Here is an 11,538-nt window from a genome sequence, read left to right as displayed (position 1 = left end):
ACCTCTCTCCAAACCTCATAAATAGCACTGACTACGGCGGTAGAAGGTCACATTGAGGCTGTCGTTTTTTGGGAGGAGTGGAGAACGGGCTGAGACTTGCAGAGTGACCACAAACATGAAGCTCCCAGTGAAATTCCACTGTCAATAGGGACTTTTTCTTCGTGTCTACTTGTACCACAAAACTCCACTGAGCTTCGAGTGAGCTTGCAGAGAGCAAGGGGAAGTTGGTGGTCCACTGCTTTGAAGGATACAGTAGCTACATTATGACCGCGGTGTTTCATTAAGTGAGGGAGGTGCGCCATCTTGTGGTGAACTAGAACACTTGCATTTTCTTACGATGGCTTTCTGTTACGGGGTCCTCGGTTATCGATTTTTTTAAAAAATTTTTTTAATTATATTGCTTAGCATTCTAAGACGTGTTTTTTGTACTTGTTTTTTTTGTCGTTATCGTTTCAATACTGCGTTAAGCAAGCTCGAATTACGTACAAAAAGCTTGTGACGTAATCGCGATGAATCGCGATGTAAACATGAGTACTTGTTGTATTAGGATTTGTAATTGTTTTTAAATTTCTTTTAAAGCTACGTAGATACATTGCCAGTCATTTGAGGGGAACTAAATTCAATTTCACAGTAAAAATCATTTTTTTGCACATTACTTTGCGGAGAAAGATTCAGAAATTTGGTCAAAAATGAGTCAAAATCTATTTTGACTTGTGAATCTTGTTCATAACAGCAGGTGAGGCTGCAATTTCAAAACTAAAATCTCAATATAAAACAATAATGACATTGTGTTATATTATGCAGAAAAATTGTGCAATTTGGTTTATGCATTGCATTTTCTTGGAACTTGGATGCTGGTTTTAAGATATTTGTTTCAAGATTTTAATTAAACATAGCTTGCATGACCAACATTACTAAAACAAATGTGACAAATATTTTCTTTGAACTGATACTTATGACCAAAAACATGATTAATTCATTCACTCCCAAAGACCTATTGCCTTTTTTTTTCGAAAGACTCGACATTCACTCCTATGTATCTATTTTTTTTTCCATTTTAGTACCTCAAGCACCAAAGTAATCACTTTTTTTTTACTTTTGTACAAGTAATCAATTATTTTAGTACTTTAGTACCTAAAGTAATGACCTGCTTATGCATGTAATTAATCATTTACTTTAGTCCGTAACTGCAAAAAATATTTTATTACTTTGCCACCTTAAGAGCCCAACCAATCAATTATTTGAGCGATTAATTACAAAAATAAACATTAGTAAGGTATATTCCTACAAAAGTAGCCTTTACCTGAGTACTTAATGATCTCTGATTATTCTAATAATTCATTTAGTGCCAGCGGTTTAGCACCACAAAAACTTGAAATAAATGTAAATAAGTAGTAAATAAGTATTTTTTTTCTCTCTTTTTTAACGGGTCCAGACATTTAATCCCCCCCCCCCAAAAAAAAAAAAAAAATTGGGAATTGAATAAAAAAAAAGATGACATAGGCATTTGTAACAATTCTTATTTATTATATAAAAAGAGCTCCCAGGTAAGAGGTCAGAGTACAAAGTGTCAAAAGTAAACAAACAGTTGACACAGGCGTCCGCTGATTCATAACATAGATGGGTTGTGCCTGTTCCTGCGCATACACACAGCTGGTGCTCTATCAAATCCGCGGTCATCAAGGCCTACGTCTAGAGTGTATTTATTGCACATAGAGTAAAAACCTTATTCAAATTTGCATAAGATGAATAAGATAGCAAGCTCTGGCTAACAAGCTGAAAGGAGCTGAAAGTCTTGTTTACACTGAGGCGTAGTTCAAATTTATTTCTATGATTGTACTATTATTAAAAAAAAAAAATAACGCGACACAGTAACAGCATCAATCAAGTATGAGAGCGAGCAGCTGTGTAAAAAGGCAAAAGTCATGAGACGCAAAATGAGTCACTGCATTGCACCGACTCCGATTTAAGTTCAAGTGTGGTTGCACTTTTTGCTACGGGTTTTTGTGTTTTTTTTTTTCCAGCTTGAAAATTTCACCTGATAGCTATTTAATAGCAATTAAGTTGATGGATGTCTCTTTTTTTTTTTCTTTGCTCCAGCAAACAGGATAATTTGCCTCATGGACAAAATAAACTCAACGTGTGCAGTGGTACAGTTTGAGAGAACATAGAGAACAATTTCTTTGCAATTTTGACTATTATGGGATTTTTGGCCTTTGAACTCCTCAGCTTGAAAAGGGCTACTTGAAAATCCAATCGTAATCGACAGATGACCACTGGTTTAATTAACAGTTTTCAAGTGCTAGGTCAGCACTTCCAAATATATGCCAGTTGGCCACCAGGGGGCGGCGTTGTCCTTTCACATTGGACAATGCAGCCTGAAAAAGGATTTAGCATGCAGCTCACCTGCAACCTTAACCTTTGTGCAGTATTTTGACCATTTTGGGCTCATGTTCTTCCACATCATTCTCCCAGTATTTTAGCCAAGTGATGGCACACTCCTGCTAGTGTGAAAACTAAGTGGACGTGCCATGTTTAACTTTGACATGTCGTCACCATCTGGGTGAAATTTCAGCTCCCAAGTGTATTCTTTCAATGCTGTGAAATTCCTTTGATGTAAAGATCAAAGGATTGAACAAAATACCACACAAGGGTGACTGAGGAGATGCATTAAAGAAAATGGATGGAATTCCAATTTAAGACTATGTTTAAGGCCCTCTGAAAGACAATATTTAAGACTGTCACTAAAAAAATATATCATTTGGAGCGGAATTTAAGGGTTCAATACCATATCCTAATATTGATTTTAGTTCTTGGTATTACGAAGACTGATTGGGAAAAGGGAGTTTAGACAGAGCTTCTCCAATCACATTAAAAATAATACAAAAAAAGGCCAATGTTACCACTCATTTAAAAAAAAACAAACAAAAAAATGTGTCCTGGACTCGAACAGGAAGTATGAGCATTATTTACAGGGCCAAAACAGTAACTGGGTTTTGGGAGGGGACAAAAAAAAAAAAAAACATCTAGAACAAAATATAAAGGATTCGCTAATGTCAATAACAGACATCGCATCCTATTTGGATAGGAATTTTTAATTTCCTGAATAAGCTACTGCAGTTCCTGAAGAAGACATAATAATGTGCGGGTGATATATTCCTGTACAGACACACACACACACACGCTCAGACACGCACCCAAAGGCGTGATTGTTAAAAAGGAGCAACATAATGTAGCTCGGACTGATCTAGGTTTTTAAAAGGGCTAGCCTAGCAATTTAACTATCCGCATGGACATGACCCTTTTTTTAATTGTCTTGTAGAAGGCACACAAACTCCTACAAGAGCTCTCTTAAAATGTGCAAAAAAGCTCCGTTAACATGATTTTCACAATGTACGAAAATATTAAAGAGATTGTTGTCCTACTTTCTGTCTTCCCGTTGGAAAGAAGTAGGCTGACGCTAACGCTAAAGGGTCCGTTGATGCCCACACAAACGCGTTGTCCCCATTGGCACCTGGCAAGCATTAGTTCAGCTCAAACGGCAAAGGCGGAGTCTTTGCATGTGTAGTGGTTAGCGTCATCTATTTTTAGAAGCAAAACGCACCACGCGGTTTGAGCTCCTACAGTTCTGACCTGGGCTATTCCGATTCGGGGGTGCTGGTTGAAGGTGACGTCTTGGGTTGAGCCTGAGGGTTGACGATGACCTGAATGACAAAGTCTTTCTGGATCTTGGTGTCTTGCAGTCGTGTCTTGTCCGTGAGGAGTTTGCCCGAGAAGAACCAGCGCTGGTTGGCGGCCTCGATGTTCTCCTGGGCGTGGAGCTGCTTCTTCAGCTGACCGATGGTGTCCGTCATGCTGGCGCTCAGACGCAGGTCCTTACCTGTGGACAAGCGTACCTGCGGTACACATACAATGTTGAGCATTACGCTCGTAAGGGGTAACTTTAGAAGCTGCGAAAAAAAAGGAAATATTGCTTAAAGGGGGGGTAGGGGGGTGGTGACATGACTTCCTTTCCCCTGACCTAAACCCTATCGGGCCCTTTTGTTAACAGAACAGTTTTTTTTTTTTTAATTAGTAAATTTGAGTTGCGGTTCTTATTCTTACACGGTGTTGAGGTTTCATTAAACCTGCACACTAATAGTTGTCCAATAATTATGCAAGCATCTATATCCTCCCAAGAAAGCCAAAACACAAGCGTTGAAACAAGTAATCAATAATAGAAGAAAAAAATAATAAGTGCTGTACCACGCTGCGCTGATGTTCAGCAGTTTTGACGTGAGGTGTGTTCAATGGCCATTCTCAAAGTAGGCCATCTCAAACCTCAATACTCATTCAACGCAACTCAAGTTTCAGGGGGAGGAGAACCAATTTTTTTTTTTTTTAGGGCTAACAACACTGTTGCTAGGCTAACAACACTGGCACAAGCCCTTTAACAACATTTAGATTGAGCGGCAGCAAGTGTAGTTGTTCAATAAAACGAATCCTCAAAACTACAGCTTGTCTATTTAACGCGCACACTTTGTGTCCACTCGGGAGCTGTTTTTTCAGCGCAAGAATCAGCCGTCAGACGAAACGAACGTTGTAAAACATCAATAAACACAGAAGATGCTTTTGGAGGTGTGGTACTTGCAGGGCAGGATGCTACACGCAGACTTCGCTGGGGCTAATAACTGAAGAATGGAAAGAATTAAATCCAAGTGTCATCTGTACCTTCAGCTGAAATTCCTTCTTAGGAGCTGCGGGAAGCTGAGGGCTGTCGCAGTGATCTTCATCGCTGCGCTCCGAAATGAGGTTGACGGGCGGAGCCAGGCAGTAGACGGGCAGCTGATAGCGATTGCCCAGTTCGTCGTAACACTCCGTCAGAGTACCTGGAAAAATTATGATCAGAGATTGCGAAACCAGATCGGCGAGTTTTTGCAGAGTTGCTCATTTCGAGTTGTGGATCACCGTGCGGCAGGGTAATACTGGCCCCATCTACGATGGCTTGGGCCAGCTCGTGGTCGTTGCACTCGAGGGCAACGGCGGCAGCTTTCAGGGCATCCCAGATCTCCTTGCGCCCGTCAAAAGCCGGCGCCGTGTCCCAAAATTCGTCACGCTTGCTCCGCAGCTGGCCCTCGGTCATCGGGTAGTCGCTCTTCCACTTGGGTCGGTCTTTTTTCAGCGGCTCGTTACGAGCTGTCAACGGAAAGGGGGGCCAAAATGATATATAATGGATGTTCGATACCACTTTTTTGTAGACTGATACTAGTACAACTACTCGACTTTAGTAACGTAATTCCCTGAATTAAGTTTGGCAACAATGTAAAAACAATAGCAAAATAGAATGAATCTCATCTTTTGTGTTTTTGTGTTGATATCCGTAAATTATATATTTGTTGCAGGTTAAGATAAGTGTGTTTCAGATTACCCACATTGTGAGCGGTCAGTGAACGCCGCGCCAGTGTAACGTCCAATGCGCTTTTGCTCACGACGCAGCTGGAGTTCATTTAGCCATAAAAACCCGAAGTTGCGCACCATTCGTGTTCCACCAAGTTTATGACTGTGTGTATATGCCAAAAAAAAACAAAAAACAAATTTAATAAACGAGTCAAATTAAATAATTTTCCGCGTTCTCTAACTGGAGCACCCGGCTGCAGACCTTGCCACTCTTAACTGAATAAGTTGGAGATAATAACCCTCTCTCTTTTAATAATATTGATGTGTGTGAAAAAAGGACGGACTTGGATGTTGGTTCAGTCTGCTTGCTTCTTTTATTGAAAATAATGTCGTCGCAACCTCAATTTACACGAGCTGCTGTTAGCTGCAAATGCCACTGTCTGCTAACAACCAAATGACGTTCACCCTCTTGCTCGTTCCGTTACGGTAATTATTGTAAGTCAGGTATCGGTACTCGCGATGGTTGCCGATCCAGTATTACGATCACAAATTAGAAAATTAAAAGAATAAAACAGTCTCGTTGGAGGTGACAGGGTCAGCCTGGTTAGCTCTGCGGATCTCACGTCATCTCTCTCAAAAAAAAAAACCGCAGGTGACGATGAACAGGATGACAAAGGCGAGCTGGATCCTGATCCAGACTCGCCCGATTATTGTGAACAATCTAGCAGTGCCGCCGACATCAGCCGAGAGATATCGCTGGAATAATACTGTAAAACGACGGGGAAAATGGGTGGGATTGAAAATTTTAAAATTGTCTCTTTTTGGGGGGAGTAGTAGTGGTATCAGCAATTTGTATTGATGACCACAAAAGAGTTGAGTACTCATTCTGCTCTCAAACTTGAAAAAAAAAAAGGCAAAATACAAGAAAACAGAAAATTCAATTCTACTCAGGAAGTCATTTATTGTTTGCAATATGCATGAAGCATGTGTCGCTGTGTTATCGATGGAACTTTACTTGTGTTTCCTATCATTAAATATTAACAGTAAGCACTTATCTAATAGGTGGGAAAGGCTGCCAGGTTTGTGCACATTTCTACTACAGTAGATGAGCGATCCGTTCTTTAAAAAAAAAAAAAAAAAAAGCAGCCAAACTGCCACATTAGCTTGTATCTTCAAACTCACGTAATAAAAAATTATTAACTATAACTTTTCAATCACAACCAGGTTCCCAAGTCGCGAAGATGCAAAGCAATGGAAAATGAGAAGTGAAAAAACGTTAAATCCAATAAGGTCGCCTTTCTTTCTAACTAATTATTTATCATGCAGGCGACTTGGGGAAAAAGAACATGGTGTCATGGTGTAAGATTAGAACATGCGGCTTCCTCGCAAGCACTTAGTGACAATTCTTCATATATAATATATATTTCGTGAGGCAGGCTTCCATTGAACACAAAAAAGAGCCCAACAGTTTCTTTTTCCAATCGCACGAAAAATGATATGAATATATAGAAAGTAAAAAGAGAAATCTCATCTTGTTCAGGATCGAAATTTTAAAAAATGGTATCAAAGTGACTCCTTTTTTGGGAACTTTTATACAAATGCAGATTATCATTGGTGACGCAATATCCAAGCAGATGAGAAAGTAATAAAAGTGATTTTACACGATCAAGTTTACATGGACGTAATTGCACTCTGTATTTATAGTCTTTTTTTTTCTTTGCTTCCATGCATTGGTTACAGGGAAAAATATTTTTGCAGGGATGCATCACTGACAAAAAAATGATAAACACTCAGGGGACAATATGTATTGTTAAAAGTCTAAAAGTCTGGGGATTTGGATAATTTAGAGTCTCAAACAATAAATTGATTATCAAAACGGATTTTCGATTAGTCGTCGACTGAGCAGTGCACCTCCCATAAGGTGTAATTAAAAGCCCTAAAATGAAAAAGGATCTGCCTTTTATTCAAAACATCCTATAAATGTGATAGGATGTTCAGCACTTAAGTTGTTCTTAAGACATTAGCTTATTTCTACATTGTGACATTCAAGAATGTTAAAATGTTTATTATGGGATTTTTGATCATTGAGTGTGTAACGGGTTATTTGAATTATATTGTGAGGGAAAAATTGTCCAAAAAAACTGGCATATGTTGGAATGTATGTGTGTTTTTTTTTAATAGAATGTAAACATTGAGGATGTACTCTTTAAAAAGATAAGGACTACTTTCCTAAAAACACTGCTTATCTTATCATTATAACACTTTGGCCTTCTGTGAATACAGATAAAACAAACAAAAAAAAAACAGCGGTTCTTTCTTCAGCCGCTAACACACGAGCTTGAAAATGTTTTATTTTCCCCTCCGATGTTACGTAGGAGTGTCAAGTTTAACACCTGAGACTCATTCAAAACCCTTCTGGGTAAATTTTCGCTGTTGCGCGTGTCATTGTGTTTCAACGTGCACCTCGGATAGGGTGATGTTTTGTCTGAAAGAGAAAGGTTTTATTGTTTTGTTTTGTTTTTTTTTGCTTCTAAAAGCCAGATAACGGTTTCTGGAATTTTTGTGCGGTCTTGTCCTCACTAGAGTTAGAGTTAAACTGAAACTTTCACAGCCATTTAAAATCTGGGTTCCAAAAAAAACAAAAAACAACCAAGTCGGGTAAGTCGACGTTAACAGTGGGTCGACTAAAAATATCGTGTTGGCCACCGTTTTCTACGTGGGTCTTTTTCGTAGGCTATGCTGTTTTGCAACATCAGAAAGGAAGAAAGACTCCTCGCAAGAAAACAATGTCAGAAGTTTGAGATCATTTTCAATTGAAAAGAATAACCAAAATATTAGTCAAATTTTTATTTTTAAGTGGTTTTGTACTTCAGCTATGTTACACCACCCATACGTATATAAAAACTGTCTTGACCGAGGGCTTCATTTCACGTGTTGGTGCGCCATCTAGTGGCCAAATGGCAGATGTTATTTATGTGCTTATAAAAACTGACTTTCATCATTTCTTCAATATTAGCACATGGAGCTTCCTTCCCTCATTACTAGGGCACAAATGCTAATCGTGACTGCTTATCGGTTAGCAATCAAAGTAGTATAAGAATAGATTATAAAGAATAAATATAAAAAATACAATTTTTTAACGTATGTGTGTATGGGGTGGGGGTGATTACACAAATATTCGATGGTGTAATCGAATCACAAAGCAAACTGATTATAAACTGTGACAATGACAATACTTGATACTATGTACAAACGCAAAGACATTTTTGTTTTTTAAAAAGAAATAAAGAGAAACAGCATAGCAGTGAAAGTAGGACAACATGGAGGAAGGGGGCTTGTTGAGACATGTTCGTTTTGATGGGGGGGGGGGGGGGGGGGGCAAAGAGACAGTGGCTACAAGCCAGTCACTGCATCAGAAAAACACTCCATTCACCACGTGATGTTGACGCCATTGTGATGTCAAATGGAAACAATTATCCGCAGACAAAATTTGGGAATTTGGTGTTTAAAAAACAAAAAGAATCAAGAAGACCAACCACTTGCTCTTTGAGTTTCTTTTTCATCTCCAGAGGGGTTCCCACACTCAGTCATGAACTTGTGTGTCTGTCTGCACTGAGCTCTCTTGGTTTAACAGTAACGCGCAAAATGGACTTTTGATTTAAGGTTGCTGCTAAACATTGACTTGTTGCATTCTTTTGTCATGATGTAAAGTATGTGTTAATATCCCGTGACACGTGACATACTTCAGTAAGTTCCTGTCTGGGGAGGAACCAAATTTCTAATTGGAATCTTTATGAAAAATTTGGGGCGCGCCTGTTTGACGAGACGATCTTTGTTGTTCTAAATTCTAAGAAAAAACAAAAAAAACTGTCAGTTAAGAAAGTTCAGCCAAGTGTGATCCTGGAAAATGTATTTGTTCAACAGCAATACTCCATAACAAACATTCATCAATGTTGTCTTCAAAGCCTCTATGTTCCTAATAACCAAAAGGAATTTTTATGTCCTACAGAGCCTAATTTCTCTTGAATTGTTTTCTGGGTCAGAAAACTATGCAGCCATTCACAAAGAAAGCATGCCTGTTTGTATGCTGCTGCAGTTTAGTCTAGTTGCTAATATAATATTTACTCTTGTTAAGTGCTGCTGCAGTCATCTAAATTCCATGTGGGGGAAAAAAAAGATCAAAACATGGCAGTATGCCAGTATTTATCTTTTGAAGAATGTGATTTTACAACAACGTATAAGACATAATAAACCTCCTATTTAACAATGATTGTGTCAAAAGCATTCTCACAATGAGGAGTAAAAACTGTTTGGTGTTTTATCAACTTTAAATATTTGATTTTACTTAGGCAATTGATGGACATGTTTTCTTTTCTAAAATGTTACAGACCAAACCAATAAATTAATCCTAATTTGTGGATTTTTTTTGCGCATTTGCCGTGAAAGCAGCCTACAAGAAAACAAACTTAATACCAGCTGTGTTTCCTGGGGGCACAACAAAATATTTGCAGCCTGGATATCAGTGTGAATCGTTAATGGATTTCATGCAGAGGGTGAAAAGGAAAACGACAGCATTTAATATACACATCTTGTGTGCTTTTAATCAGGTATGTTACTGTTGTGGTGGTGCAGTATTCTAAAAATCTGATTGTGTCAGTGTTGTGTTGAAAATATGCTGCTCATATTTCTCAATGAGCAGGCGTGTTAAGTCTGTGTTGAAGGAATTATGTTTCTGTAAAAGGGGAAAAAAACATTCATCTATCATTTTCCTGCAAAAAAACATTCATCTATCATTTTCCTGCATAAATATTTGACATTACAACCTACGACCTATAGTGTGGTGCGGAAGACCTGATGTTGCTATAAACAGGCAGTTTAAAAGAATAAAAGTTTGAAATAAAAACAAAACAAAAATCTACCCTGCACCATCTTTCTGCATAAATATTTGATGTTGTAACCTGCGGCCTATTCATGATAAAAAAAATGTATGTTGGGTTAATTTGTTGTTGTTTTGGCTTATAATTGCATGCAGCTTATGGTCTGAAATTTATGGTAAACTATACTTTTAGGGGAAAGGTCTTGAGACATTTGCAGCAGTGGACAGATAGATGCGTGGCGAGGGTCCACACAAAAGGTGCATTAAAAAAAAGTTTCAGCCTTGACCTCATTTCTTGTGACACTTATGATCGAACTGTACGTTAAATCCATTTGCAAAAGAGTATAAAATGTTTAACAAGTGCCCACAATCGATAACCACTGCGCAGACATTCGTAAAGCACCCAGTAATTTGATGCAATGTTGCAAACTAAGAGTGAAACACAATCACAAGTGCTCCACATCACATGGCATGATTTCCTTACCTCCACGGCCACCATTTCTGGAAGAAGCTCTGCTCTGCGTATCATCCCATCGTTCCCAGTATCTTCCCACACATCCTCCCATGGCTGGAGGGGAGGGGATGCACTGTGCTTCCAGGAGTCCTACTAACTCTGCAGGGGCCCCATTCCAAGCAACAGCCCAGCAGGGATGATGGGCAGCGGGTTTTGATGTCGCAATCCAAGTCTTCGGATCCCTTGCGTGTTACCTGTATCGCTTGTGTTCAAACACGATTACGAGCGTCAGAACTCGTGGGCCACGGTGCCAACAAAGACTTTGATAGTTAACCAGGAGAATCTGTTTTCTTTCAACACGTCCGGTTAAAAAAAAAGGAGATATGGAAGAATAAATCTGTCCCCTTGTTGTGTTGTTGACAAATCGACCAAACACTTTTCTTGCTCAAGCTAATCACTTTAGCCAGTTAGCTTCCGCGTCGGGAAAACACAAACTTCGAGCACCAATGGTATTTTCCTCAACAAATTTAGCCTTTCACGGTGCGGAGACGTTCAGTAGCCACGGTTTTGAAAACAACTCTTTCCCATTACAATACCCCAAAGCGGCGTCTGTTGTGTCCTTGTTTAAATCCTTAAATATCAGTCCTATTTCAGCAAAAGGTTACTAACGGAGCGGAGGGGGTTTACTCGGCGGAACTTTTTTTTTTTTGCGCCTGCGCAGTCACTTATGCAGTGATGAGTTCATGTAACTCAGTATAAAAGAGAACCATTAAAAATAACTGTAAATCGATAGCTAAAATGAACACAAGTATTGATAAAAACAGGTACATAT

The 11,538-nt window shown here is 38.9% G+C and overlaps 1 protein-coding gene across 1 annotated transcript; it reads right to left on the bottom strand.

Annotated features, from left to right (window-relative positions):
- Positions 1-1,506: 1,506 nt before the first annotated feature.
- On the bottom strand, positions 1,507-11,417 carry ubtd1b (ubiquitin domain containing 1b). Its single transcript, XM_088438742.1, has 4 exons — positions 10,737-11,417; positions 4,948-5,175; positions 4,711-4,868; positions 1,507-3,896 (listed from the first exon to the last, which is right to left on the bottom strand). Exons 1-4 carry the CDS (start codon positions 10,816-10,818, stop codon positions 3,639-3,641), a joined length of 726 nt encoding a protein of 241 aa, XP_088294868.1. The 5' UTR covers positions 10,819-11,417; the 3' UTR covers positions 1,507-3,638.
- Positions 11,418-11,538: the final 121 nt, after the last annotated feature.

This window comes from Hippichthys cyanospilos, chromosome 17 (genome assembly GCF_059441005.1).
Source record: "Hippichthys cyanospilos isolate Australia breed blue-spotted pipefish chromosome 17, RoL_Hcya_1.0, whole genome shotgun sequence".
In the NCBI taxonomy this organism is placed as follows: Eukaryota; Metazoa; Chordata; class Actinopteri; order Syngnathiformes; family Syngnathidae; genus Hippichthys; species Hippichthys cyanospilos.
The sequence above is the reverse complement of the archived record's forward strand: the minus strand, read 5'-3'. Positions and strand labels throughout refer to the sequence as shown.